The sequence below is a fragment of the Amblyomma mixtum genome, chromosome 5 (assembly GCF_055824585.1).
Source record: "Amblyomma mixtum isolate Tamu chromosome 5, ASM5582458v1, whole genome shotgun sequence".
NCBI lineage: Eukaryota > Metazoa > Arthropoda > Arachnida > Ixodida > Ixodidae > Amblyomma > Amblyomma mixtum.
In genome coordinates, this window is record NC_143016.1 from 184,293,769 (window position 1) to 184,320,945 (window position 27,177).

The following is a 27,177-nucleotide window of genomic DNA, read 5'->3' on the forward strand; positions in this document are numbered from 1 at the left end:
GGTTTCAGAGATTGCATGGGCAGTCGGGTTCAGCATGCCAAAAGTGCTCTGCAAATACCTGCAGAAACGGCCACCTAATATTGTTGTTTAAATTTCTTTGCTTACTCGTACTTCACTGGTGATCAGTTTTTTGCAAAGCTTCTTTGTACTTTAAAAGGCTTTTGTGAGTGACATATTAATGTCTGCCCAGAGCGCTTCAGCAGGCAGTTTGAGGGTAGTCTGGTTTCCATCGCAGCACTCTTCCCATTTCATTGCAAAGTGACCAGAGACCTTGTGAGAGTGCTTGACGAACTTAATCACACATTTCACTTCCTTAACAACTTATTAGAGTTCCTGCCTTAACCACATCTGACAAGAACAAGTTAAGTGCATGGGCACTCCAACCCACCGTAGTGACAGTGGGATACTGCTGCTTTACGATCTCCCACGCAGCCTTCGCATTACCTGTAAGCAAGGCAAAAACTTGCTGCTTGCTAAGCTTTTTTATTCCTTTCGGCACCTCACCTGCTGTGTACTTTCCTGTACACAGGGCCCTGTAGAAGTATAATTTAACAGCACGCTCTATTGGGCGAGTTGGAAGTAGTTTATCTTGAAGACCAGCACTAAATAGACAAAGGACCAAAGAAAGAGACGACGACATGGACGCTGACTAACAACTGAAGGTTTAATGAAAAACTCAGGAAATAAATAATATGAAAACGCGTGAAAAACGAAACAGAACACAGAAAAACATCAAGGATTACACTGCAGAGGAAAGGCACTTATCAAGAAATGCTATCTTGCAAGATTGGGTCCAGTGTGGCCCCAACAAAATTCAAGACACTCACCACGCACACGTTGATCCAGCTGTCAGTAAGCAACGTGACGCTCAGCACAGAGCTTATCTTTTTCTTCTACTCAGCTTCCAAAAGCTGCCTGGCCAGAGAGTGCCTGTGAGCGGCAAAGCTGCCCCACTGGAGTGTATCGCTTGTTCCAGGGCCACATCAAGCTCGTTTTGAAACTCCAGTGCCACTGGGTCAAGAAATGCTTCTATGGAAGTATTCTGAATGGCTAGTCCACCAGCGTCTTCCTTATATGTCATGCCATCACTTTTTGATGACAGCCACTCCAACCCCACAACTCCTACAGATGGACATCGAGAATGACTGCAACCACATGCAGTCACTGAAGTGGCGACACCTTTCTGCGATCCTGCAGAGGGTCTAATGTCAGGTGGGCATTTCCGCTACTTCACAGTTTGCCTCCCCAAGCGCATTGCATTCGGGAACTCATACTTGGCGCAACAGAACGTGCACACTATTAGTCCCTTACCACTGCTCAGAACGCAAAAGGTGGCCCAAATGGTCAAATGATGTCTCAACGTGGCTGCAAGGGCCGGCAAATGTATCCACAACTGATGCTGCATGCCAACACGGTAGTCCACTGGGAGCCAAGGCGCCACACAAATCAAAGCTCACTTCGCTGTCACCGGACTGCTCTCACAACATAGGCGAGCTAGCAAGCTGTTCTGAACAGGGTGACATATCAACTCCAATGCACGTTGCTATCGGGAGTGCCTCAAGACTGTACTTAGGCCACTTATATTTCTGGTTTGTATTAACCATTTAGCAGCAGGTCTTAAATGTGACATTAGACTTTATACCAACGATTGTGTCGTGTATCATTCAGTAAAATGCCTCGCCAATATATCTACTTTGCAGGGCAACCTAGAAAAAGTAGCTATCTGGTGCAACCGGTGGCGGATAACTTCGAATACCTGAAAATGTTATCATGAGCAGTGTACCAAGAAAAAGGAAGTTCCCCAATGCATATTATTTAAATAGTATTGCACTGAAAACCACAGAACATGTTCAACACCGCAGAGTTACGTTGACTGAAACTCTTGACTTGTCCAATCACACTGACTTGAGTTACCGCGGAAGCTTACCGTCTCCTCTATTTTCCTAGAAAAATTTTAAGCACTGTACGTCATCACTGAACACAAGCTGGTATGACTAGCATTAGGCCTATTTTAGAGAACGCATACGTAACCTGGGATCCGTACACAAAAAACCTCACAGCTAAAATAGAACATGCCCAGAAAGAAGCAGCATGATTTGCAACAGGAAATTACAATTTTACAGTTAGAGGATCCAAAATATGCTGAGGATTGGGTTGGAAAACACTCCCGTCGCAAAGAAAAATACTAAGATTAAAATTCCTCAACAATATATACAGGAACAAAACAAACTAGTATTGACAAAGCAGTGTACATAAAGGAGCTGCATTACTTTCCTCTAGGCGAGACAATGCAAACAAATTTAGGCCTTATCAGCGCTATACTAATTTGTTTAAAGATTCATTTTTTCCTAGCACGATTAATGAAATATTGAAAATTCTATTCAGAGCCTTATTCATTGAGTTTTTCAGTGTTCTTTTATTATTTTTTAACCTATAGTACTGTGTGCGCTGTTCATATATACTCCCTTTTTATTGTTCTACATTATTATTGCACTCTTCGCATGTTTTTTTGTAACTTTGATTTTAGTGTTGTTCATAGTTAACTGATGTTGGTCAAATGTTTAGGGGAATCCCCCAAGGTAGAGTAGATTTGTAATAAGGGAGTAATTACTCATTGGCATTCACCCAAGCACAGCCATACGGCTACAAAGGAAAGCTATACAGCTTTCTCAGAAACTTCGTAGTTAAAGAAAAATTCGTCCTGGTCCGGGGTTTGAACCCGGGACCACCACTTCATCGGAGCAGTCGCGTTATTGATCAATTCGCTCTCGCCCTATTATAAGCTTGCCCTTCCGGTTAGCTCAATTGGTAGAGCGACTGCTCCGGTGTAGCGGTGGTCCCAGGTTCGAACCCCGAACCAGGACGAATTTTTCTTTAACTACGAAGTTTCTGAGAAAGCTGTATAGCTTTCCTTTGTAGCCGTATGGCTGCGCTCGGGTGGATGCCAATGAGTAATTACTCCCTTATTATAGTTAACTGATGTATTCATATGCACTATGGTGAAGTAGCCGAAGAGTTTTACACAAATCTACACAGCAGCGATTGCAATCAGAGTGTTACTGAGAGAGGCAGTCAAGCACAGCAACGGGACATGCCGCCAGTAACGAAGGAAGAAGTAAAGAAAGCCTTAGGAGCATTGCAGAAGGGGAAAGCAGCTGGTGGGGATCAGGTAACAGCAAATTTGTTGAAGGATGAGAGAGAGATTGTGCTAAAAATCTAGCCACTCTGTATATGCAATGCCTTGTGACCTCGAGTATACATAGAGCTTGGAAAAACGCTAACATTATCTTAATTCATAAGAAAGGAGACGTCAAGGACTTGAAGAATTACAGACCGATCAGATTATTGTCTGTTGCCTACAAGATATTTACTAAGGTAATCGCTAAGAGGGTCACACCAACCTCAGAATTCAATCAACCAAATGATCAAGCAGGCTTTCGTAAAGGGTACTCGACAATAGACCATACTTAAACTATCAATCAGGTGATAGAGAAATGCGTAGAATATAACCAGCCCCTATATACTATAGTGTTCATTGATTATGAGAAAGCATTCAACTCAGTAGAAACCTCAGCTGTCATGCAGGCATTGTGGAATCAGTGTGTAGAGGAGTGTTATGTGAAAATATTGAAAGATATTTATAACGATTGCACAGCTACCACAGTTCTCCATAAAGACAGCAATAAAATCCCAATAAGAAAAGGTGTCCGGCAGGGAGACACGACCTCGCCTATGCTATTCACTGCCCGTTTACAGGAGGTATTCCGGGGACCGGAATGGGAACAGTTGGGAATAAGAGTTAATGGAGAATACCTAAGTAATTTGTGATTCGCTGATGACATTGCCTTGCGGCAGAGCAGAACAGTAGGTCTAAAAATTAAAATGAAGAAAAGCAAAGTAATATTCAACAGAATAGCAAGGGAACAGCAGTTCACAATTGGTAGCGAGGTGCTGGAAGTAGTAAGGGAATATGTCTACTCAGGGCAGGTAGTGACAGCTGATCTGGATCATGAGAGGGAAATAATGATTGGTAGGAAATGAATGTACTGGAGCACATATGGCAGGTTCTCTCAGATCATGAATGGCAGTTTACCAACATCCCTCACGAGAAAAGTATCCAACAGCTGTATTTTACCGGTACTCACCTATGGGGCAGAAACGTGGAGGCTAACAAAGAGGGTTCAGCTTAAGTTAAGGACAATGCAGCGAGCTATGGAAAGAAAAATGATAGGTGTAACGTTAAGAGATCGGAAGCGGGTGGAGTGGGTGAGGGAACAAACGCAGGTTAATGACATCCTAGTTGAAATCAAGAGGAAGAAGTGGGTTTGGGCAGAGCATGTAATGCGAAGGCACGATAACCGCTGGTCCTTAAGGGTAACGGAGAGGATTCCAAGAGAAAGCAAACGTAGCAGGGGACGGCAGAAAGTTAGGTGGGCGGATGAGATTAAGAAGTTTGCGGGGATACAGTGGTGGCAACTGACAAAGGACAGGGTTAATTGGAGAGACATGGGAGAGGCCTTTGCCCGGCAGTGGGTGTGGTCAGGCTGATGATGATGATGATGAACTTTTTGCTATTGTGTGACCCCCATTTACTTAAGTGCCTTCTGGGAATAGTGACTTCTGGCAATGTAGGTATTCAGCACGAACAGAACCATCAACAGCTGCAGTATGAGAAAGAACAACAGGAAAGCATGAAAAAAAAACTTTTCACTGTTGAAAATCCAGTTCTATGAATGTTAAGCGATGCGCCACAGCCCTGGCAGGTGGCTGTCTCAAACAGAGCCACTGGTGGGGCTTGTGAGATCCGTGCTGCTCTTCATGAGCAACCTCTCGCGACTAGTCATTAACTGCTACATACTGCAGTGGCCATCATCATCATCATCATCATTTATTAACCCTTAAGGGTCCCGTGGGGACATTACATAAGGGGGGGGGGGATACAAGTGTCCGACGGTCATACATAAGAAAAGGCAAAAAAAAGAACAAGAAGAGAGAAAAAAAAAGAATAAAAACTAGAAAGAAAGCTAGACAAAGCAAAACAGTAAACAAATTATGAAGTCAATCAAAGACAATGAGAAACAAGCAAAATAGTAAATACATTACTGGTGAAAAAACTCTCTTCCGCTGTTGGCTTAATACGTCGATCTCGAGATATTTTTCCAACTAACATTAAACTTCAAGTTTTTCACTCCGTCTTTCGGTCCCACATTAACTACTGCACATTAATTTGGGCCACGACTACTAAAAAAAACATAACTATACTACATAGGCTCGAAAAGAAAGCTGTTCGTTGCATTGCTAATGTTTCATACTTTCACCACACTCATGACCTCTTTACTCAGTTCAAGTTGGTCAGTATACAACAGATTTACGATTACCGTCTACTATACCTGCTGTACTTCTCAAGTGTATCTTACCAGCAGTTCCTGAAGGAGCTGTGTACTCTTACTTTGCAAACTCGCACATATCGAACCAGAGCGTCTGAGGAATGGTTTGTACCGCGGCCACGCACTAATTATCTTCTGCAAACATTAACGTACAACGTACCATTTCTATTAAACAAGATTAAAACACAATTTTCTGGTTCCATTGGCCTAACGCGCACCGCATTGCGCAGCATGTTTGTTTCTGGGCAATTTTCTAAGACTGTTTTATGATTTTGAGTGGTGATTGTGAAATTGGGCATACAGAGTGAGTGTGTGTGTTTGCCTTCTCATCGGGGTCTCACGTGTAAAACGCTTTATGGTACTAATTTTTATTCGTTTGTTGCGTAGTTTTATTGTAGGGCACATTGTTCTTTTGTGGCGTAGTTAAGTTGATGAATGAAGTCCGTGTATTCCATTACAATATTCACTTGCATTTTAACTATTGTACTCAGTAAGTAGGACAATGTATGTATTCTGTTGCACATTTCATTTGTATTTGAATTATTGAAGTGTATATGAAGTCGCTGCTGCCAAAATGGTTCCCTGACCTAGTCAAGCTGTCCTCACAGCTTTTTGTCACGGAAGCCATCAACATTGTATCAATGTTGAAAATAAATTTTTGATTTGATTTGATTTGATTTGATTAATATAGTCAATCAAAAACAATGTGAAAACAAAAAACATACAGAAATACACACCACAGTAAAACAACGCGTCCAATAAAGCGATCATTTTGTAGCACATCGCAGCTGATACATGGAAAGTTTTATTTTTCTTGGAAATGGTCGATGAGTAGCTGTCTAAAGTTGGAAGGATTAGTTTCAACGACAATGTTTTCAGGTAAGTTATTCCAAAATTCGATCGCGCAAGGAAGAAACGATTTGTTGAATGCATTGGTGGAGCCGTGTAAGCGCTGAATGCTAAATGAATTATATAAACGGCGAGATGATCGTACTGGAGTGCACAGAATGTTTTCACGAAGTGCTGGAAAATTAAAGTACAGTTTGTGGAATAGGCAGTTTGTGAGATCCGTGCTGCTCTTCATGAGCAACCTCTCGCGACTAGTCATTAACTGCTACATACTGCAGTGGCCATCATCAGCATTATCATCAGCCTAACTACACCCACTGCAGGGCAAAGGCCTCCCCCATGTTTCGCCAATTAACCCTGTCCTTCGCCACTTGTGGCCACCGTGTCCCCGCAAACTTCTTAATCTCATCCGCCCACCTAACTTTCTGCTGCCCCCTGCCATGCTTGCCTTCTCTTGGAATCCACTCCGTTACCCTTAAAGGGTCAGTCTACTCACCGAGATGAGTGTATAAATAATGGCATATTCTGGTAGTTGGTACCCTATAACATCAATGAGTGTATAAATAATGGCATATTCTGGTAGTTGGCACCCTATAACATCAATAACGAGGGGTCTGCGCCCGGTTTAGGCAGGAGTTTATATTTTATTTCGGCGTTAAAAGTCGCGTAAAAAGCATGGTGGCGACCCCAAACGTTCATTTTGTTCAAGAAAGTGGTAGTCTTTTTTTGTAGAAGCATAAGTGAATATACTACGTACCATTTGTATGCCCCAATGTCAGAGAAACGCACGTTTTGTTCTAGTAAACTGTAGAAGGCATACCGCTCGCTTTTTCTGTCAATCACATGAATATTTATAGTTACACGTACGCAAAACGCAGGCACATTCCCACTTTTAGTTCAGCGTATGCTAGCAGAGACGCAAAAATAAACTCAGCCTATAGTGGCGTCATCTGGTCGTCAGGACGGGAATCATTGCTGTAAACAAACCGACTCTCCACTTAAGCCTAGGAGCGGCAGAATCGTCGCTCTAATTATTAAAATAAAGCAAATTTATCTCTTATATGTTTTCTTATAGGCGAGATGAGACAAAGCGAAAGACAGGCGCCCCATTTATGGCCAGTGAACGCACTGAAAAAGACAGCAGCAACGAGAATTCAGTCCGAAGCGAGAGGTCCGGCTTCGACGGGCGCCGCCATTTTTGTCGCCGCGCGGCGGAAATCCAGATGGTTGCCAGATGAGACTACCATCTCATACAGATGTGTTCCCACATTAATAAATTCTATTTTAAAATGTTCTACCGCACTCCTTGGCACCACAGCTGGCTAAACGGTAATTTGAGTAAAGAGCTATCGGTTGCCGCAAAGAAAATATGGTCGATAAAATTCAGTAGACTGACCCTTTAAGGACCAGCGGTTATCTTGCCTTCGCATTACATGCCCTGCCCAAGCCCACTTCTTCCTCTTGATTTCAACTAGGATGTCATTAACCCGCGTTTTTTCCCCTCTCCCACTCCGCCCGCTTCCGATCTCTTTAACCTTACACCTATCATTTTTCTTTCCATAGCTCAGTGCGTTGTCCTTAACTTAAGCTGAACCCTCTTTGTTAGCCTCCACATTTCTACCCCATAGGCGAGTACTGGAAAGATAAAGCTTTTGTGTACTTTTCTCTTGAAGGATATTGTCACGGGTGGTACAGTACGCCCGGCTCGGTTGGACACTTCGAAGTAGGTGATTGCAGCGGACGTCAGTAGCGGTCCCAAAAGCGGAGCATTCGCAGCCAAACACTTCGGCTTCTTCCCAAGGCCAGCTCGCGCGCGCATTCCGCGCTCTCGTGGGTCTAGTAGAACGACGACGATGAATGGACGGTGTCATTACTCCCCGGCAAAAAGAAGCATCGTCCCGATGCTGGGAGTGAGTGGAGAGGTCGGAAGGAATGAACGGGATTAGTGGGCGAGGCTACCGCTCGTGATAAGGCTTCAGGCGGACCACGTGAACCACTTCAGGGCACGGAGACCGTCGGGACTTCCGAAATCCATCGGGAATGACCTCGTAGTTGAGGTCGCCCAATGACCTGACCACGCGGTATGGTCCGAAGTAGCGATGGAGGAGTTTTTCGCTCAGTCCTCGTCGCCGAATGGGGAACCACACCCACACACGGTCGCCAGGCGCATAATGGACGTCATGACGGCGCCGATTGTAGCGATCTGCATCTCGAAGTTGTTGGTCCTGAATTCGAACTTTGGCCAGTTGGCGAGCAGCTTCGGCGCGTTCCAGGAACGTGTAGGTATCAGTGTGAAGGCTAGAGTCGTCCAGATGTGGTAACATTGCGTCGAGCATCGTCGTCACTGCACGGCCGTAGACGAGGTGGAATGGGGACATCTGCGTTGTTTCTTGCATGGCCGTATTGTAGGCGAAGGTGACATAAGGAAGCACTTCGTACCACGTTTTGTGTTCAATATCGACGTACATGGAAATCATGTCAGAAAGGGTTCGGTTCAGTCTTTCAGTCAACCCGTTTGTTTGAGGGTGGTACGACGTTGTTCGACGGTGGTCGGTATGACTGTAAACCAAGATCTCCTGCAGCAGCTCAGCCATGAACGCAGGGCCTCTGTCAGTGATCAGCACTTCAGGTGCCCCATGGCGGAGTACGATCTGATGCACGAAGAACTTGGCGACTTCTAAAGCGGTGCCGCTGGGTAGAGCTGACGTTTCTGCATAGCGGGTAAGGTAGTCCGTCGCGACAATTATCCATTTGTTGCCAGAGTTCGAACGTGGGAACGGACCCAGCATGTCCATTCCTATTTGTTGGAAGGGCCTTGTAGGTGGTCTAATGGGCATCAAGAACCCAGCTTGTTTGGTTGACGGTACCTTGTGACGCTGACAGGCTCGGCACGTTCTGACGTAGTGAGTGACATCAACACGGAGACGAGGCCAGTAGTAATTCTCTTGGATTCGGGCTAGCGTACGGGCTATGCCCAAATGTCCAGAAGTGGGTTCGTCATGGGAGGCCTGGAGGATTTCATTGCGCAGGCTAGCCGGTACGACGATTAGGTATTGCGTATTGTTTGGAGCGAAATTTTTCTTGACCAGAAGACCATTGCGGATGCATAAAGATGGCAACACGCGCCTGAAAGCGCGTGGGGCGGTCGTGTTGCTGCCGTTGAGAAATTCCATTACATCTCGAAGTTCGAGGTCGGCGCATTGTTGGTCAGCGAGGCAGGAGGCGCTGAGAGCACTCAGTAAGATGTCGTCATCATTACAGGCGTCGGTAGAAGGATCTACTGGGGCGCGGGACAGACAATTGGCGTCAGAGTGCTTGCGCCCGGATTTGTACACGACAGTCATGTCGTATTCCTGGAGCCGCAGACTCCATCGGACGAGGCGAGCGGACGGGTCTTTAAGGCTTGCGAGCCAGCATAAGGCATGATGATCGGTCACCACCTTAAAATTTTTGCCGTAAAGGTACGGTCGGAATTTCGAAGTGGCCCATACAATGGCAAGGCATTCTTTCTCGGTAGCGGAATAGTTTGATTCGGCTGGTGACAAACATCGACTTGCGTAAGCGATGACCCGTTCTTGACCTGCTTGGATCTGGACCAGGACAGCACCTAAGCCGATGTTGCTGGCATCAGTATGGAGCTCCGTGTCGGCGTTGACGTCGAAGTGAGCCAGAACGGGAGGCGCCTGCAGGAGGCTTTGAAGGCTGCGGAATGCATTTTCTTGCGCTGCTTCCCATCTGAAAGGTGTGTCCGACCGTGTTAGGCGTGTCAGCGGCTCGGCAATGCGAGCAAAATCTTTCACGAAGCGACGGTAATACGCGCACAATCCAAGAAAACGGCGGACAGCTTTCAGGTCTTGCGGCGGCGGAAAATGGGCAATAGCTGTTGTTTTCTCAGGATCAGGCTGAACACCGGCTTGATTCACAACGTGCCCTAAGAACTTCAGCTCTGTATACGCAAAGTGGCATTTCTCATTTTTGAGCGTGAGTCCAGAAGACCTTAATGCTTGTAGGTCCAATTCGAGGCGGTGAAGATGCTCCTGGAAAGTCGGGGCGAAGACGACAACATCTTCAAGATAGACGAGACACGTCTGCCATTTTAAATCGGCAAGGACGGTATCCATAAGGCGTTGGAAAGTTGCCGGTGCAGAGCACAGTCCAAAGGGCATGGCCGTAAATTCGTACAGGCCATCTGGAGTAATAAAAGCTGTTTTTTCACGGTCCCGCTCATCGACCTCAATTTGCCAGTAACCTGACTTGAGGTCCATCGAAGAAAAGTATTTCGCGCTACAAAGGCGATCCAGAGCGTCGTCGATCCGGGGGAGAGGATAGGCATCCTTTTTGGTGATTTTGTTTAAGCGACGGTAGTCTACACAGAACCGCAATGTTCCGTCTTTCTTCTTCACAAGGACGACTGGCGCTGCCCAGGGACTCCGAGAAGGACGAATTACGTCGTCGCGGAGCATTTCCTTCACTTGGCGGCCAATAGCGTCGCGTTCAGCGGGAGACACTCGGTAGGGGGACTGTCGGAGAGGGTGCATGTTATCGTCCGTAATAATGCGATGCTTCGCTAGGTGAGTTCGTCCAACACGCGATGATACCGAGAAGGTGTCACCGTAGCGCAGAAGAAGATCTTTAACTTGTTGTTGCTGCGTCGGGGAGAGTGCTGGATTGACGTCGAACGTGAAACCAGTGACTGGGCTCTGCTGTTGCGACAACGACATTGTGGAAATACTGGGGGTGCTGCTGACATGGGCGATGGCATCAACGTGAGCCACAACGGTTCCCACGTTCAGATGTTGGTGTGCACCACCGAAATTGGTTATCAGCACTTCTGTTTCTCCATCGACGAGATTAACGACTCCTCTGGCGACAGCAAGGCTCCTGGCAAAAAGCAAGATCTGGTTGCCTTCCGCGACGCCTTCGAAATTCCGCACAGTCTTGGCGCCGACAGAAACCATAATACTCGAACGAGGTGGGATGGTGACGTGGTCATCCAGGATGCAAAGTGCGGTCGGATGGTCTGGATCTCTGTGTATTGCGTTCTCTGTGGAGAAACACACGGCCTTTGACTGGAGGTCGATGACCGCTCCATTCTCGGTCAAGAAATCCATCCCGAGAATGACGTCACGTGAACAATGTTCAAGTATAACGAACGTTGCCAGGTAGGTTGCGCCTTGAACTGCTACTCTTGATGTGCAAGTCCCGGTCGGTGTAACTAAGTGACCCCCGGCTGTACGAATCTGTGGGCCCATCCACGGAGTGGTGACCTTTTTCAGAGTGGCAGCGAAAGTTCCACTGAGGATAGAGTAATCCGCCCCTGTGTCGACGAGTGCAGTGACGTCTGTTCCGTCGAGGGAAATGCTCAGGTTTGCTGTCGTAGACGTCGTGTGAGAGGTATGGCGCGGTGTTCGGTCACGGCTGCGGTGCGGTGCGGGTTCATTTCGATACGTCAGGTGGCATTCACGTAGAGTCGGCGGTTCACGGTGTTGGACGGCATTCGGTCGTGGCATCGGGTGGCCACCTAGTTGCGGCGTAGGAGGGTCTGTTACATTTCGTCGGTGAGCAACCTCCCCCTCAAAGGTTGCTGCTTTTAGTTTTCCTGGCGGGGGCTTGGCGACCTTCCCCGAGGAAAGTCACCGTAAGACCGACGACGTGGAGATGGCGACCTGCGTCTCCCACCGGCAGATTCGGCCAGATAATCGTTGATTTCTCTGGGTCGCTGCCCAGGCTGCGGACGTGGTGCATCTGCAGGGAACCCCGGCGGGCCCATCTGACGATACCTGCAGTTGCGGTACAGGTGACCCGGCTCACCGCAGTGATAGCAGAGAGGACGGTAGTTGGGAGTGCGCCAGATGTCACTTTTACGGGGATACGATGGAGCAGGACGAGCAGGTGGTGGCGGCCGAAAAGAGGCCGGGGTTTCCTGAAGACGACTCGGCGGCGGTTGTGCGCGACGAGCAACAGCGGCGTATGTCATTCGCGGTGGGGCTGTGGACGGCTGGAAGGGAGCTGGTGTTGTAAGCGCCTGTTGCACCTCTTCCCGAATAACCTCGGATAGAGCAGAAACCGTTGGCGCAGGCGGCGTAGCCGGGAACAGCTTCTGGAGCTCCTCGCGAACGATAGCTCGTACGGTTTCGCGAAACATGTGGGTGTTACTGATGTCCGTGGCTACCGCAGTCATGGCCAAAGGCTGACGCTCGTATTGCCGCAACCGCATATCGAGTGTCTTTTCCTTGGTGGTGGCCTCCGACAGAAACTCGGCGACCGTGCTCTGTGGATTGCGAACCAGTCCGGCAAAGATTTGCTCCTTGACACCTCGCATAAGGTACCGGAGTTTCTTCTGCTCTGTCATGTCCGGGTCAGCTCGACGAAATAACTTTGCCATCTCTTCGAAGTATAGACCTTATGCGAAATGCACTGCCATCTAGCGGTCGCCGCGCGCGATCCGCCATGTTGGAGGATAGCCGCCGGATTCACAGCACGTACCGGTACACGCTCGTCGCGCGCGGTCGAGTTTCACCGTCCTCAGTACGCCCACATATTGCTTAGTGCCTTGCTGTACGCAGAAGGGTCACAAAGACGCCCAGGGGAAAAAGGCAAGAGCGCTTGATTGAGCGCATTTCTATTTTTGCACTGCGATCCCCGACATCAGCGGCACAAATGTTGCAGAACCATCGCTACATGTCGAGACATCGCGCAACACATTTCGTTATCTCCATGCAGCTAATAAAATTAGAAATAAGCTTTGTAGGCACGAAGAAAATGTCACACAAAAGCTGTTGTTCTCCTGCGATTGGCCGTGAAGTGCTGCAACTATCGGCCTCCGTTCACAGTTGCAAGTCGCAGAGGTCGCGCGAGTGTTTTGGTCGAAAAGCGACAGCCGCGGGCCAGTCGCTCGCTGCTCGATTTTTCAGCCTCGCGACTGCGAGTCGCAAACCGCTGAACCAATCAGCGAGCGAGCCAAGCCTCCGGCAACGACACCGCTCGCGGGCGCGCCGGGCGAAGACCTGCGGTGCTCCCAGCTGGCTGCCCTAGTCGTCGCTAAGCCTAGCCGCTTTCATATCGATGCCGCAGCTGAGGGCGCTTCGGATCCTGGCCAGCGCTAGTAATTAAGATGCTGCTTTCGTCACCGCTTTATTGTGGACCGCGTATCATAATAATATCAAAACATGCTCGACTTCCGCGACGCCTTCAGCAGCGGGGCTAGCAAACAACAGTCGAGCCTTATGGAGCAGCAGCAGCAAAGCGGCTCTGGGAAGAAATTTGCTTGTGTCGCAGTTATCACTTCTACCAGCAACTCGGTAGTGGCCAGCGATCTTCAAAAATGATTCATTTTTTACATTCCTGTACCCAAGAGCTTGGTATGAACGCGAACAAGTAATATTGGCGCATTTTTCTGACGCCGGCGGCCGGCATACTGCAGGCTGGTAGTCCGGCCCTGCAGAGAAGCGCGCCTCTGTCATCATGACGCTTGTACGACCGCGGTGCGCATCAAAACCGCCACGACAACCTAATCTTCGCTCGGGTCGTTGTAGTACATTGCGAATAGCAGTTTAGACTACCGAGCGCGAGTACAGTAGGCGCGGCCAAAACAGACGAAACTCTCGAAAACGCTCGAACAACCTCATTCTCGAGAGTTTTCGCTTCAAACGAGAATCTAACGAGAAAGCGACCCGCTGGTCGCGCTTGCAAGTGTGAACAACGGTGTTGTCGAGCTGCTGCTTGGTCGGAAGCGACTGCTGGTCGCGTGCCCTTTGCGACTCGCAAGTGTGAATTGATCAGCTGTTCATTGGTACTGGTCGCGCTTTGTGTGAACCGTCGCTCCTAGCGTTATCCGCCGCAGCGATTACACGCGTTAGTTTTAGTGCGAATATTTGTTTCGATGGAAACAGCAAGGATTTACTCCATTTATCATGCAGCACACCACTATGAGGCTCTTCGCAAGGCTGCTCACCACTAGTACGAACTGGCCGCTCGCCGCGCGAAGCAACGTTAAGCACTAGGGCAAACAAACAAATGCTGCATGAACTTTTCTAGGAAAATAAAAAGCGTCGCATGTTGAGAGGCCACATTTTTCGACACTACCAACATGAGCGCGAGGTTTACTATCGTTTGCTTTCGGCGCCGACGCAAGACAGAAAACGCTACCACAGCAATTCAAGCGGCACACCCGTTCGCAAAAAGTATCGAACCAAATAAAAATTTACATAATCTAGACCAAAATATGCGCATTTTTAGGCACAAACGAAAATTGTCTTTGCCAGGTACATTTCTTGGTCTTCGGCGTCGGCAGACTGACGTAGGACTCCGTGAAAAACGTGTAGCTCCGTACGCGGTGGAGTTCGGAAAGTGTTTTGGACGCGTAATAAGTGCCTGCGAATTCACTTGGAAATTTGGACAGCAGAAACAGGTCGACTGATGCTTCAGTCGTGTTTACAGGCTCAAGTGAGAGGAAATAAGACTTTCGAGCCAGCACAGCCGCAAGGAAGCTATCGCAGGGCGCGCCTAAATCCAGAGAGCAGAGGCGAAACGAGCTTCAGTCATCCTCCAACATGGCCGTTTTCCACTGGTTCTTCTTTTCTCCGATAGATGGCAGCAATTTTGCATAAGGTCTATACCAGTATGCTTTCATTTGGTAGCTGGGTTCGGGACTGAAGGAGCAGATCGGCCCGTTCTCTTCGAATCACCGTGGTGAAATCCTTCAGGAACTGGCCTTTAAATACGTTCCATGTCGTTATGGACGACTCCCGGTTCTCGAACCACGTACGAGCTGCGCCCTCCAGCGAAAAGAACACGTGTTGAAGCTTCGAGTCTTCCGCCCATCTGTTGTACCGGGCTACGCGTTCAAATTTCTCCAGCCAGTCTTCCGGGTCTTCGCCTGGAGAACCTTGGAAGATCGGTGGCTCCCGAGGCTGCTGCAGCACAACAGAAGGTGAACTAATCGTCGTCTGCATGCCTATTTCGGGCTGGACGGTCGTCGACGATGGCGCTGAACGAACCGCTTGTGTTGAGCGAGACTCCAGAAGCCCAAACTCGGGTTGAAGGCCTTGGAGCCGGCGGCTACCGTGGTGTACAGGCGTCACCTCGATGGCAGATGACCCTCGAGGACTTGAATCCCTGCTTGCTGGGGGAGTTCGAGGCATGGAATGCGTTACCCAGCGCCCTCCACCAGATGTCACGGGTGGTACAGTACGCCCGGCTCGGTTGGACACTTCGAAGTAGGTGATTGCAGCGGACGTCAGTAGCGGTCCCAAAAGCGGAGCATTCGCAGCCAAACACTTCGGCTTCTTCCTAAGGCCAGCTCGCGCGCGCATTCCGCGCTCTCGTGGGTCTAGTAGAACGAAGACGATGAATGGACGGTGTCAATATTGGTAAACTGCCATCATGATCTGTGAGAGCCTGCCATACACGCTCCACCCCATTCTTGTTCTTCTAGTTATTTCCGTCTCATGATCCTGATGAGCGGTTACTACCTGCCCTAAACATACATATTCGCTTGTAATGCTTTGTATCTTGTATTTATTTTCTTGAGCAAAAAGCTGACAACACTCCGAGACATTATATTTTGGATCCCTTTCCAGAATAAAGAAGAATTTAGCTCATACTGCCCGCCCAACGAATCAAAAAGATAGCGGCCAATTCGGATGCCACCTCACATCCACTGCTGAAAAGCTGCGCAATGTTTCGTCACCATCAGCATGAAATGAGCCCTTCTGAAGCAGATTAAAACGTGAGGTATTACCTTTTTGGCTATCTCCTAGGGGCCAAGGCATCATCACAATGTCTCATGCCATGCATACAAAAAATAAAAACCACGTGCTTGATTTGAATCACAGGGTTCCTTAAAGTATATGGCAGAAACAAGAACTTCCAGCGTTACCAAAAAGCACACTTGGTTTTCGCTTCGTTTCCGGGCTTGAGCCAAGCTTGTGCAGTTCGAGAGCCGGGCCATGCAGGTCATGTTCCTCGTGTGGGCAATGAAAGGCCCTGCTGGCTCTGGGTCCGGCCTAGTCAAGTAATTATGGTCAGTGTAGAGCTCTACAATGCAAACAGCCAGGCAAAGAAAAACCTAAGCATTGCGTCCACTGTAGTACTTGAGATTAGAGCACAGCACGGGCCTCAATCCGAGGCCCGAGACCTGAAGCCCGAGCCCAGCCGAGGCCTGCGGCTTCAAGCCCGGGCCCTGCCTGGGCCCGCTAAATTATCACTCTAGTGAGCCCGGCCTGGCCCGTGAATCCTGGAGTGAAGCCTAGCCCGAGCCCGGCTCGGCCCGTTTCACAGTAACACCTGAAGTATACTGCTCACTCTGAGCAAGTAGGCTTCTACTACACCAATAAGGAACTGCCCGACAAAGGTTCTGAAACAGCAGTTTGGCTTGCAGATTGATTCTTTTTAACCCAGAAGGAAGTGATTAAGAGTAGTGCTCGCCAGGTCCATCTTTTGGACAGTGATCTCGTGTAGGTGGGCAAAGATAAACTTGGAAGTTCCGAGAGCCAAATAAAAAGGGCTGCGTACGTGCGTGATAGACTACTTTGCATTTCTCTGTGATTTTAATTAGTTATATTTTGCCGTCCGCAAAGTATAAATATTTAAACATCCTCGCAAGCAGTGGGATGACATTTTTTAGTGAACATGATCTCACAGGTTGAACTCATAGCCGTACTGATCGCCTTTTAGTAGAAGCGAAAAGCTAAAAGGCTTCAGTATTTCACGGTGTGTGTTTGAAGACTATAAGCGTCCTAAACTAATAGGTCCTTCCCGAATGCACTTCTAATAGTGTACAGGTATGCTTTGGGATGACGAACGATCAATGACCGATAAAGACCGATTGCATAACTGAAACTTACTGGTGAAACGGAAGATAATACACGAACCACGTGATAACTTACAGGGCAAAACACTTGTCATGAGAGCCAGGCTGAAGAAGCTAGGAGGGATAGGTGCGGTTATTATATACGTCTTTGCATTAGCAAAAAAAAGGTCATGTGTTACACAGACAGCTTTTAGAATCCACATCAGCACTGACTCACTAGACAAGAAGCTCCTTTTCAGACAAGCACAGGTGAAGGGTTGTTGCGTTAGGAATACCGCAAAACATAGCTTAACTCATCGACTGCTTTCAATAATTTTTAATAAAAGTGCATATATGCATACTTATACCAAATCACTTGACACAATAAAAGATACAATTGTGACATCCTTATCCTTTATACTATCAAATTTCTGAAACAGAAGTGTTTAAAGCATGTTATTATCCCAAAACAACTCTAAGTAAAATGAATGTGAATTCTAAAATGCTATAACATTGTGGCTAACAATCATATGACCATCAACGCCTCGCTTTGAACAAGTGGATAGCTTTTACAATTAAATATAAATGAAAGCTATAAACTTTATGCTGATCCTGCGTACACAAAAGAAACAGAAATAAAAGTTATGAAAGCTTCATATTTCACGTAAACAAAACTAGATTAACAAAGCAGATTGGATTGCCTACATATTTGTGTGCAGAAAGAGCAAGTTGTCAACCGTTGCCAGCTTTAAGCGCGTTTTTCGCTCCTGAATTATGAAGCCGGCAGCACTAAAGTTTCTTTCGCTACTTGCGCTCGTTGCTGGAACAGACCGAACTTTTCATGCAAAAAGGGAAAGGCGAGGAAGTTGGCTCTGCTGACTTTTCCACCACTGCAGCAAGTCTTCGGTGCTTTCACATGAATCAGCGGTGTGAAGATATTTTTGTAGTTCACCACTAGCTACGTGAGGTTCAGTGCCGTCAAGCCAGTCCATCACAAACCCTGCTGCGTTTGAATGGATTCTTACTGCCAAGTTCATTATCACTTTTTTCCTCCGCAGGAAAAGATGGACGCAGCTCAACCAACGTTTTACGGACTGTGTCATAAGTGGTCCGTCGCTCGCTTTCACTGGTCATGCGCAGCTGGCGAAAGGGCGGCCGCAGAAACGTCGTACATTTATGAAGTTCATCCACTTGCACCTTAGCGTCAAGAAATCCCAGTGCTCTAGATTTCAGCTCAGAGATTGCGGAGCTGTCTGTGGAAGTTGCCGACAGATGTCTTTTTACTTTCATGAAGTACATGAGCACCAGGGGCAAAGTCGCTACTTTTTCCTGCTCCAGTTTGTCGCTGGCCTCCTTGAATGGTTCCAACAACTCGATTTCTTTCGGCGCTGCATTGCTCATGTCCTCCATCAGGTGGTCACCTCTCTCGACCAAAAGTTTTTCAATGGCTTCGTACTGTATCGAAACCAACTTTAACATCGCAAGCTACGAGTTCCATCTAGTGCTTATTTCCTGGAACACTCCATGGGGCAGCCGGCTAGAAAGCCCACTTTGTTTAAGGAATTTCACAATGGCCTTTACTTTCAGCACATGTTCACGCAAGTCGTGAAGCTGTTTGGCGAGAAAGTCTTCCCCAAAAGTGTTCCGGAGAATAGTATTTAGCACATGGGCACTACAGTTCAACCTCACGTAGGGCTGCAGTGCATTAATGATGTTCGCCCCTTGATCAGTAACAAATACCACATTACTAAGCATGCCTTCGTCGATTCCCAACCTTGCACACCTGCACACAATTTCTTTGCGGATGTTACCACCCGTTTTCTTCTCTGGGGACAAATCGTTGGTGAACAGCACTAAGTTCTTCAATTCCCATTTGTCGCTGATGAAATGAACAGGTGCAGTAATGTAGGCCACCTTTCCGTAATAGTCAGTCCACATATCAATGGTCATAGAACAACGACCTTCTTTCACTGCTGATTGAACCTCAGGGATTATCTCCTCTCGAACTGTAGCAGCCACTTCAGAGACTTTGCGTGACACAGTTGTAGGGTGTGGGAGCACGTTCTTGGCAGGTGTACTTCCATACCACGCCCCAATACGGATTAGCTCATCGGCGACGACGACTTTCAAGAAACCATCACCACATGCAATATCGAAGAGCCTCAAATACTTTGCGAACCACCCAACACACGCTTTCGTTAGGGTTTCTTTTTATATTCGCCGGTATATCTGGCTTCTTTTCGCTAAGAAAACTAGTGATGGCTGAGCAGCCCTTAGGCTTGCATTTATGGTGGATCAAGGGCGACGTTCCAGTCTTCCCACCATTGTACGGAAAAAAATTTTTGCATCCTTTGCATTGGACATCCCCCACTGGTGACAGACTGGTGGCATCAACAACTTGGAGAAATCGTTTCCATACATCGCTCTTCTTGGCATCTTTGGAAATGAGTTTGAGCTCTCCTGAAGCAAGGGCCTTTTTCAGCTTGACTGCACTCATTGTAGCAGAGTTTGTGAGCACGACAAATGACACAGGTGCATGCAGGTGACCTCACTAGCACAGAACACGTGCCACAAGATTCATGCAACTAAAATACTACATCCCAGAAGCAGGTACCACATGAATCCAAGGTATGAGAAAGTAGAAAGTAGCCATCACATATTCACCGCTATTTCAGCTCGTCGGCTTCAATATATGGCCAGGCTGCATGATTTTGTCGGTGAGTAACGCCGAAGATGAGGTTCGGGCACCGCGAGATGGATCTTCTGGCGCAGTTGTTCCCCATTCACACCTAGGCCAGGACTGCCGTTGTTCAAGCTGTGTCATTCCGCCAAATAGTCCGGCCACAACATGTTGCACCTGGCCGCCTCAAGCATTGTTCTCCCCCATGGTCTTCCTGCGGTAAGTCCATTTCACCACTAGAGCAGCTGGCGCCATCTAATGGAGCTTCTTGTAGCAAATAAATTTGGCGTAATGAAGAAAACTGGTTTTTTCTTAACTTTCAGCGTTGAAAGTTGGCAGTTGTGTTCGAAATGTATCTTAAATAATGAATATTGACAATACACCTTGTTTGAGAACCTCACTATTAACTGCAACAGGGGGACCACATCCCGCTGCATAGGAAGCGAGGGCGTGCTCAATAACTATCCATGCACTGCCATGCTTAGTTTTCTATGCACTTGAGGAAAATTAGCCACATGTGAGGCGTTACTCTACTCCAGACAACACCACAGAAGCGTCTGGGTTTTGCAGTTTAGAACACACGAGAGCAGTGTCTGAATGCTGATCCTCGGTCACCGAGAATAGTCAGCGTATTTGCTTGCTTCGTACAACGTGGCCGGCGCGCATCTAAAATTACTTGCACATTGCACTGTAAATGAGGCTGATCGATTCGATTTGCAAACAGCTCAGTCAAGCTTTCTGTCATTTCGAATCAATGAGATTTACAAGCTCTCACAAGCTTTTGTGGCTACTTCATTTACGAGACGTTCCAGTCAGCTGATCAAAAAGAAAACCAAACGTGCTTTAGTTTGTGAATTTTCTCGCTTAAGAAAAATATAGCTATAAAATAAAACCTATGTTTTTGGGGCTTAAGGGCCCAAGGGGAGTCAGGCTGTGAGACACCGAATCAGAGGGCTCCGGATCATTTCGACCACCTGGGTTTCTTCAACGAGCAATGATACTGCAAAGTACATGGCTGTCATGCTTGCCGCCTAAACAGAAATGCCGCCGCCGAGGCTAGGAGCAAACCCTGGTTCCCCGGCTCAGTATTCAAGTGCCTTGACCACTAAGCCACCACGGGGGGAAATAAGGAAATAAATAAGTCAATGAATAAAGCTTAGTTTTTATCTCAGCACATACTATAACTCATAGCTCATCCGTATCACTGCTCCAATGCCGCAGTTGTGTACTTCACTCTGCAATAGTTAATGAAAAGTCGGACACCAGCCATTTCCGTACGAACCCAAGCATGGCTCGGGCCCGTAGCTTTAAGCCTGAGCCCGGCCCGGGCCCGCAACTTCAGGCCCGGGTCCGGCCCAGGCCTGGCAAAACAGATCATGTCCCGGCCCGGCCCAGCCCGTGGGCCGGGCACGGGCTTTTGGGCTGGCCAGAGCCCGTGCAGTGCACTACTTGAGATCCCGCCTTACACCAATTACTGCCGAGAAGGGGAGAGTTGTGGTTTAAGCAGCAAGCATTGAAACTCTGCGTATTTGAGCTCAGGCAGTGTAGGAGGCCTGACAAGAGACATACCTGTCTAGAAGTGGCAATGCGAAATTCGATCAAAGGATCCAGCACAGCCCGTAGCGGCTCATTGCACCTGCAAAGGGCCTGCGTCCATGCTTAATAAGGCAAACAGGAATGAAAGATTGCTGTTGTGGAGTGAAAGAGGAATGAAAGATTGTCGGTGACACCACCATGCTGCCTCGAATGCCCTTGGCAGTGAATATTTGCGCCTATCAGCTGCTAACATGAAAACAGCTAAGCTGATACCATCGTCACGGAACACACATCGCAAACTTTGCTGTCGGATCCACTCGCCATTCATGTCAACTCACACTCACTCCATCTCCACTCCCACTCATATCCACCAACTCCTCTCTCTCTCTCACTCGCCCGCTCACCCATTCACTCACTTTCACTCACCCACCAAAATACCCACCCACTCACTCACTCTCTCAGTCATCCTCTCACTCACTCTCTCTCACTCGCCCGCCCACTCACCCATTCACTCATTTTCACTCACTCACCCAGCAACCTACTCACCCACTCACTCACTCACTCTCTCAGTCACTCACTCACTCACTCGCTCGCCCGCTCACCCATTCACTCACTTTCACTCACCCACCAAAATACCCACCCACTCACTCACTCTCTCAGTCATCCTCTCACTCACTCTCTCTCACTCGCCCGCCCACTCACCCATTCACTCATTTTCACTCACTCACTCACCCACCAACCTACCCACCCACTCACTTGCCCGCCCGCTCACCCATTCACTCATTTTCACTCACTCACTCACTCACCCACCAACCTACCCACCCACTCACTCTCTCACTCACTCACCCTCTCACTCACTCTCTCACTCGCCCGCCTGCTCCCCCATTTTCACTCACTCACTCACCCACCAACTGTTGTCAGGGTGGAACCAGCAGAACACAGACGCAGGACAAGAAAAAGGAGGTACACACACCACACCGCTGGACTTGCAACTGATTTATTTCGAAGAAAACCACCACATTTAAAGGTTTCCCTGCGCAAGCGCACACTCTGGATGATGGGAACAACTGTATTAAGATAAAAGAAAGTTATATTCTTTATCCGTGATAAAAACCGAGGGATCGCTGACACACTTCTCCTTGTTTTTCCTGATTAGAAACGCTTCAAGAATTTCACGCTCTCGTCTTGTTTTCCCCCGACCGATAATGCTCGTGCGGTGAAGCAAAGGAGAACATCCTTTGCATACCTTAACATGCAAGGCTAAATTGCTTCCAGTGCCTGAATTGAACGTTGTTCGGTGCTGCCTCAGACGTTCATTGATGCACCCCCCGGTTTGCCCGATGTAGGTTTTCCCACAGGACAATGGGAAGCAGTACACCACCCCTACTTCACACGAAGTGAACCTCGTCTGGTGCTTGGTTTTACAGGTCCCCGGAAACTGTCTGGTTTGTGCGCCCATATTTCTTGTGGTCCGCAGAAAAAGGGGACCTGTAAAACCAAGCACCAGACGAGGTTCACTTCGTGTGAAATAGGGGTGGTGTACTGCTTCCCATTGTCCTGTGGGAAAACCTACATCGGGCAAACCGGGGGGTGCATCAATGAACGTCTGAGGCAGCACCGAACAACGTTCAATTCAGGCACTGGAAGCAATTTAGCCTTGCATGTTAAGGTATGCAAAGGATGTTCTCCTTTGCTTCACCACACGAGCGTTATCGGTCTGAGGAAAACAAGACGAGAGCGTGAAATTCTTGAAGCGTTTCTAATCAGGAAAAACAAGGAGAAGTGTGTCAGCGATCCCTCGGTTTTTATCACGGATAAAGAATATAACTTTCTTTTATCTTAATACAGTTGTTCCCATCGTCCATAGTGTGCGCTTGCGCAGGGAAACCTTTAAATGTGGTGGTTTTCTTCGAAATAAATCAGTTGCAAGTCCAGCGGTGTGGTGTGTGTACCTCCTTTTTCTTGTCCAACGTCTGTGTTCCGCTAGTTCCACCCTGACAACATTATGAACCAACTAGCCCAGCAATTTACGCACCCACCAACCTACCCACCCCCCCAGTCACTCTCTCACTCACTCACTCGCCTGCCCGCTCACCCATTTTCACTCACTCACTCACCCACCAACCTACCCACCCACTCACTCACTCACCCACCAACCTACCCACCCACTCTCTCAGTCACTCTCTCTCTCTCACTCACTCACTCGCCCGCCCACTCACCCATTCACTCATTTTCACTCACCCACCAACCTACCCACCCACCCACTCAATCACTCGCTCTCACTCACTCACCCACCCATTCACCCACTCACTCACTAGCTCATGACCCCCCAGTCACATCCACTCACTGGCACTCATAAGTGCAATCATGAGTGAGTGTGCCGACCTATTCTGGCAACCCTCCCGGCTCATTGTAGTGCACTTGGCCACACGCACCGCTTTGCGCAACAGCATTCACGGGGCCGCATACTTGAGTTTTGGTGAAGATTGCTGCGCCAGTGTAAAAATTTTGTCACTCCGAAGTTAGCACCGATAAATCATTCGGAGAGACACATCGTGAGGGCTCCACCTAAGGTGGAAAAAGTTTTCTGTGGATTTTGTGCGCTGCTTGGCAGAACGGATTATGTGCAGTAATTTCAGCACACCGAGTTGAATGGGTACGGAAATCCCCTTTTGTGAAAGGGGATTTTCCCCATTTTATATAAGGGAGAGTGCTGGAGGACAGCTGACTCCCTTTTTTATTCCTTTCTGTTTAGAGTGTGCCTCAGCCAAGTTAAGTAGTTGCATGCAACACGTAGAGTGCAAAGCAAGCTCCCGCTCATTCCCTGCAGCACTCCAATGCTGCTCCACACAGCCAGCATCCGACACTCACCACTCCAGGTTGCAATGAGAGCAGGAGTACAACCGTAGCTGGAGGCAGCAGTGGTGTCGGAGGCAAGTATTCAGCGTCTGCCATTTGCGTCAGCTCAAAACTTACGGCAACAAAAATGGCAGACGTTAAATATTTTACCTCTCAATTTGGCAGTCTTATCACGCATTAAAAAGAATTCTTTCGGGGTGACGTCTCCCACGAGGCATCCTATCATCCGCATGCATTCACTCTAGTTGGGCTCTTCCCTCTCCTTCTTAGATTCCCTCAGTCGAGCACTGTGTCACAGCAGCAGCAACTACCTGCTTTTTCTGCCCACCCGCCACAGACTGGAATGACTTCCCCCACAGGCTCACTGCTACCACCTGGCCATCTTTCTTATAAATGCGAGAGCATTGGACTGCTCATTGACGCGAAAACCTGGCGTCACCCAAAAAGTGTCGGTGTTTCGAAACTCGCGATTGGTCGATATGGTGCAACGTTATCAAAGGCAGGAAAATACGAAATGTTAACCAGTAATAGTCAATAGAACGGAAGGGCTAAAAATTAACATGCAGAAGACCAAAGTAATATTCGATAGTCTAGCCAGAGAACAGCAGTTAGCAATTGGTGGCGAGATGCTGGAAGTAGTAAGAGAATATACATGGTCTGTTCTGAAAGTAGTAGGACTCATTTTTTTAAACAAAATTTATTCAAGACAATAGTACAAACGATTACAATTTTTCAAGGTAGCACCCTTCCGCACCTACTCGCTGCTGCTAATGAGTTTTACAGTTTTCGTACGCCTCCAGGAACGCCTGGACCGGAATGCTGTTTACCTCCCTCGTCACGGCCTGTTGAACCACCTCTACCGATCCGTGATGTTTCCCCTCGAGCGTCGATTTTATTCTCGGGAATAGAAAAAAGTCTGGCACAGCCAAGTCGAGGCTGTAGGGGGGCTGAGGCAGCGTTGCCGCCTTATGCTGGGCAAAAAATCGCGGTCCTCATTCAGATGACGAAGAAGATCCTACCGGTTGGCCTTTTCCTCCTCTGACAACACTCCCGGCACCAACTTTGCGCACGCTTTCCTCATGGATAAGTTTTCTGTCACAATCCCAAAAACTTGGGTTTGAGGAATGCTCAAGTCATCAGCAATCATTCTGATAGTCATTCTATGATCACTGTTAAGTAAATGTTTCCCTTGCTACACATTTTCGTTGGTCTTGCTGGTCGAAGGGCGTCTGAAGCGGTCGTCTTCCTCCACTCTTTCCTTACCTTCTCGGAAAAGTTTGTGCCTATCAAAAACACCTGATCTACCCATGGAAGCGTCACCGTAGGCCTCCTTAATCACGTTGTGAGTCTTTTTGCCCATTTTACCAAGATTTACTCAAAATTTGATCGCGTATCGCTGATCCAGTAAACGCTCAACGATTCTGCGTGACGAGACGTTTCGACAGGGGTTCACAGTACAAGCGACCTCCTCTTTTTAACGGCCGAGAGCCGACTGCCGATTTTCCCCAGCATTCCCAATATCCCCCTTCAACGATCCTGCACACGCAGACCACCTCTCGTCCGCCCGTTCGCCCAGGAAAAAACCAGTCCTACTACTTTCAGAACAGACCATGTATATGTCTAGGGCAGGTAGTGCCAGCTGACCCGGATCATGAGAGGGAAATAACTAGAAGAATAAGAATGGAGTGGAGCACATATGGCAGGTTCTCTCTGATCATGAATGATGGCAGTTTACTAATATCCCTCAAGAGAAAAGTATACAACAGCTGTATCTCACTGGTACTCACCTATGGGGCAGAAACATGGAGGCTAACAAAGAGGGTTCAGCTTAAGTTAAGGACAACGCAGCGAGCTACGGAAAGAAAAATGATGGGTGTAACATTAAGAGATCGGAAGCGGGCGAGTGGGTGAGAGAACAAACGCACGTTAATGATATCCTAGTTGAAATCAAGAGGAAGAAGTGAGCTTGGGCAGGGCATGTAATGCGAAGGCAAGATAACCACTGGTCCTTAAGGGTAACGGAATGGATTCCAAGAGAAGGCAAGCATAGCAGGGGGCGGCAGAAAGTTAGATGGCCGGATGAGATTAAGAAGTTTGCGGGGATACAGTGGCCGAGGCTGGCGAAGGACAGGGTCAATTGGAGAGACATGGGAGAGGCCTTTGCCCTGCAGTGGGTGTAATCAGGCTGATGAAGATGATGATGATGAGTCTGTGGTAGTACTTACAACTGCACCAACTACAAAGAGATAGAACAAAACTAATAAAACAGGAATAAAATTGCCCTTTCGCACTGCTCGCACATAAATGCCATGAGTGCCCCCAGTAACTTTTGCAACTTTTAACTGGCCATTTTGTTCAATGATTACCTGCGACAGTTTTTTCTTCCAAGTAGAAAAGCCCACCGCATATGTACAATTCCCCTAGAAGTACATTACGTACACGACATGCATACACAAAAGTACACAATAATGTGTCACTGAATACAAAACTTTTATAAACTAAACTAGAAAAGGTAAAAAAAAATGAAGTAAAGGTGTTACAACCAGCAGCCACATTTGCAAGCAAACTGCTGTGACCCCAAGACAGTTTTTTGCATGAGCAGCCCTGAATGAGACTCGGCTAGACCGTCGGACACTTACAGTCAGTCATCCCCGAGTCCCTTTCTGTCCTTGTCACGAGTCGGAGCTGAGTGACCGGAAAAACGAACGTTCCATTTCTAAAACCATTTTTCTTTGGAACGAATGTGTCTTTTTTGCTGTCAAACAAACTTCAGCATAGCCAAAAAGAGCCATAGGATCGATTTTTGCTAAGAATCAAACAGACCCAAATGTCTGTTTAGCTTTATTGATTGATTGTACCACAAGCTACATTCAGGTGTTTTGTTATTTTGTCTTGTTCCTGCGGTTATGTTAAGCCTCTAATGCAATATCTGTTCTCTTTTCATGTAAATTACAATGTATATTACAGGTTTTTGTTTGTTTGTTTTGTTCCGTTGTCTACATGTGTTTTCTGTATTTATGTATTGCACCTTGGCGCTTGCACATTCTTGTTTTTCGTTCTTGTGTGTCAATGCT

At 47.7% G+C, this 27,177-nt stretch overlaps 1 protein-coding gene across 6 annotated transcripts in view; it reads right to left on the minus strand.

Annotated features, from left to right (window-relative positions):
• The window catches only part of LOC149345085 (tRNA-queuosine alpha-mannosyltransferase), a 75,084-nt gene that overhangs the window by 16,942 nt on the left and 30,965 nt on the right, over nucleotides 1-27,177 (minus strand). For 2 of the 6 annotated variants that reach the window (XR_016283246.1, XM_089546425.1), the window contains exon 6: nucleotides 1,312-1,422. The exons of 2 other annotated variants lie outside the window; for them this stretch is intronic. Coding sequence is in view for 2 of the 4 variants with exons in the window: in XM_089546425.1 (XP_089402551.1) it covers nucleotides 1,312-1,422 (111 nt within the window). In the remaining 2 variants the exon portion in view is untranslated. Of the gene's footprint in view, nucleotides 1-1,311; nucleotides 1,423-14,865; nucleotides 16,275-19,692; nucleotides 19,923-27,177 lie in introns of those variants that run through there. 2 more of the 6 variants (XR_016283248.1, XM_089546426.1) reach the window with 2 other exon arrangements.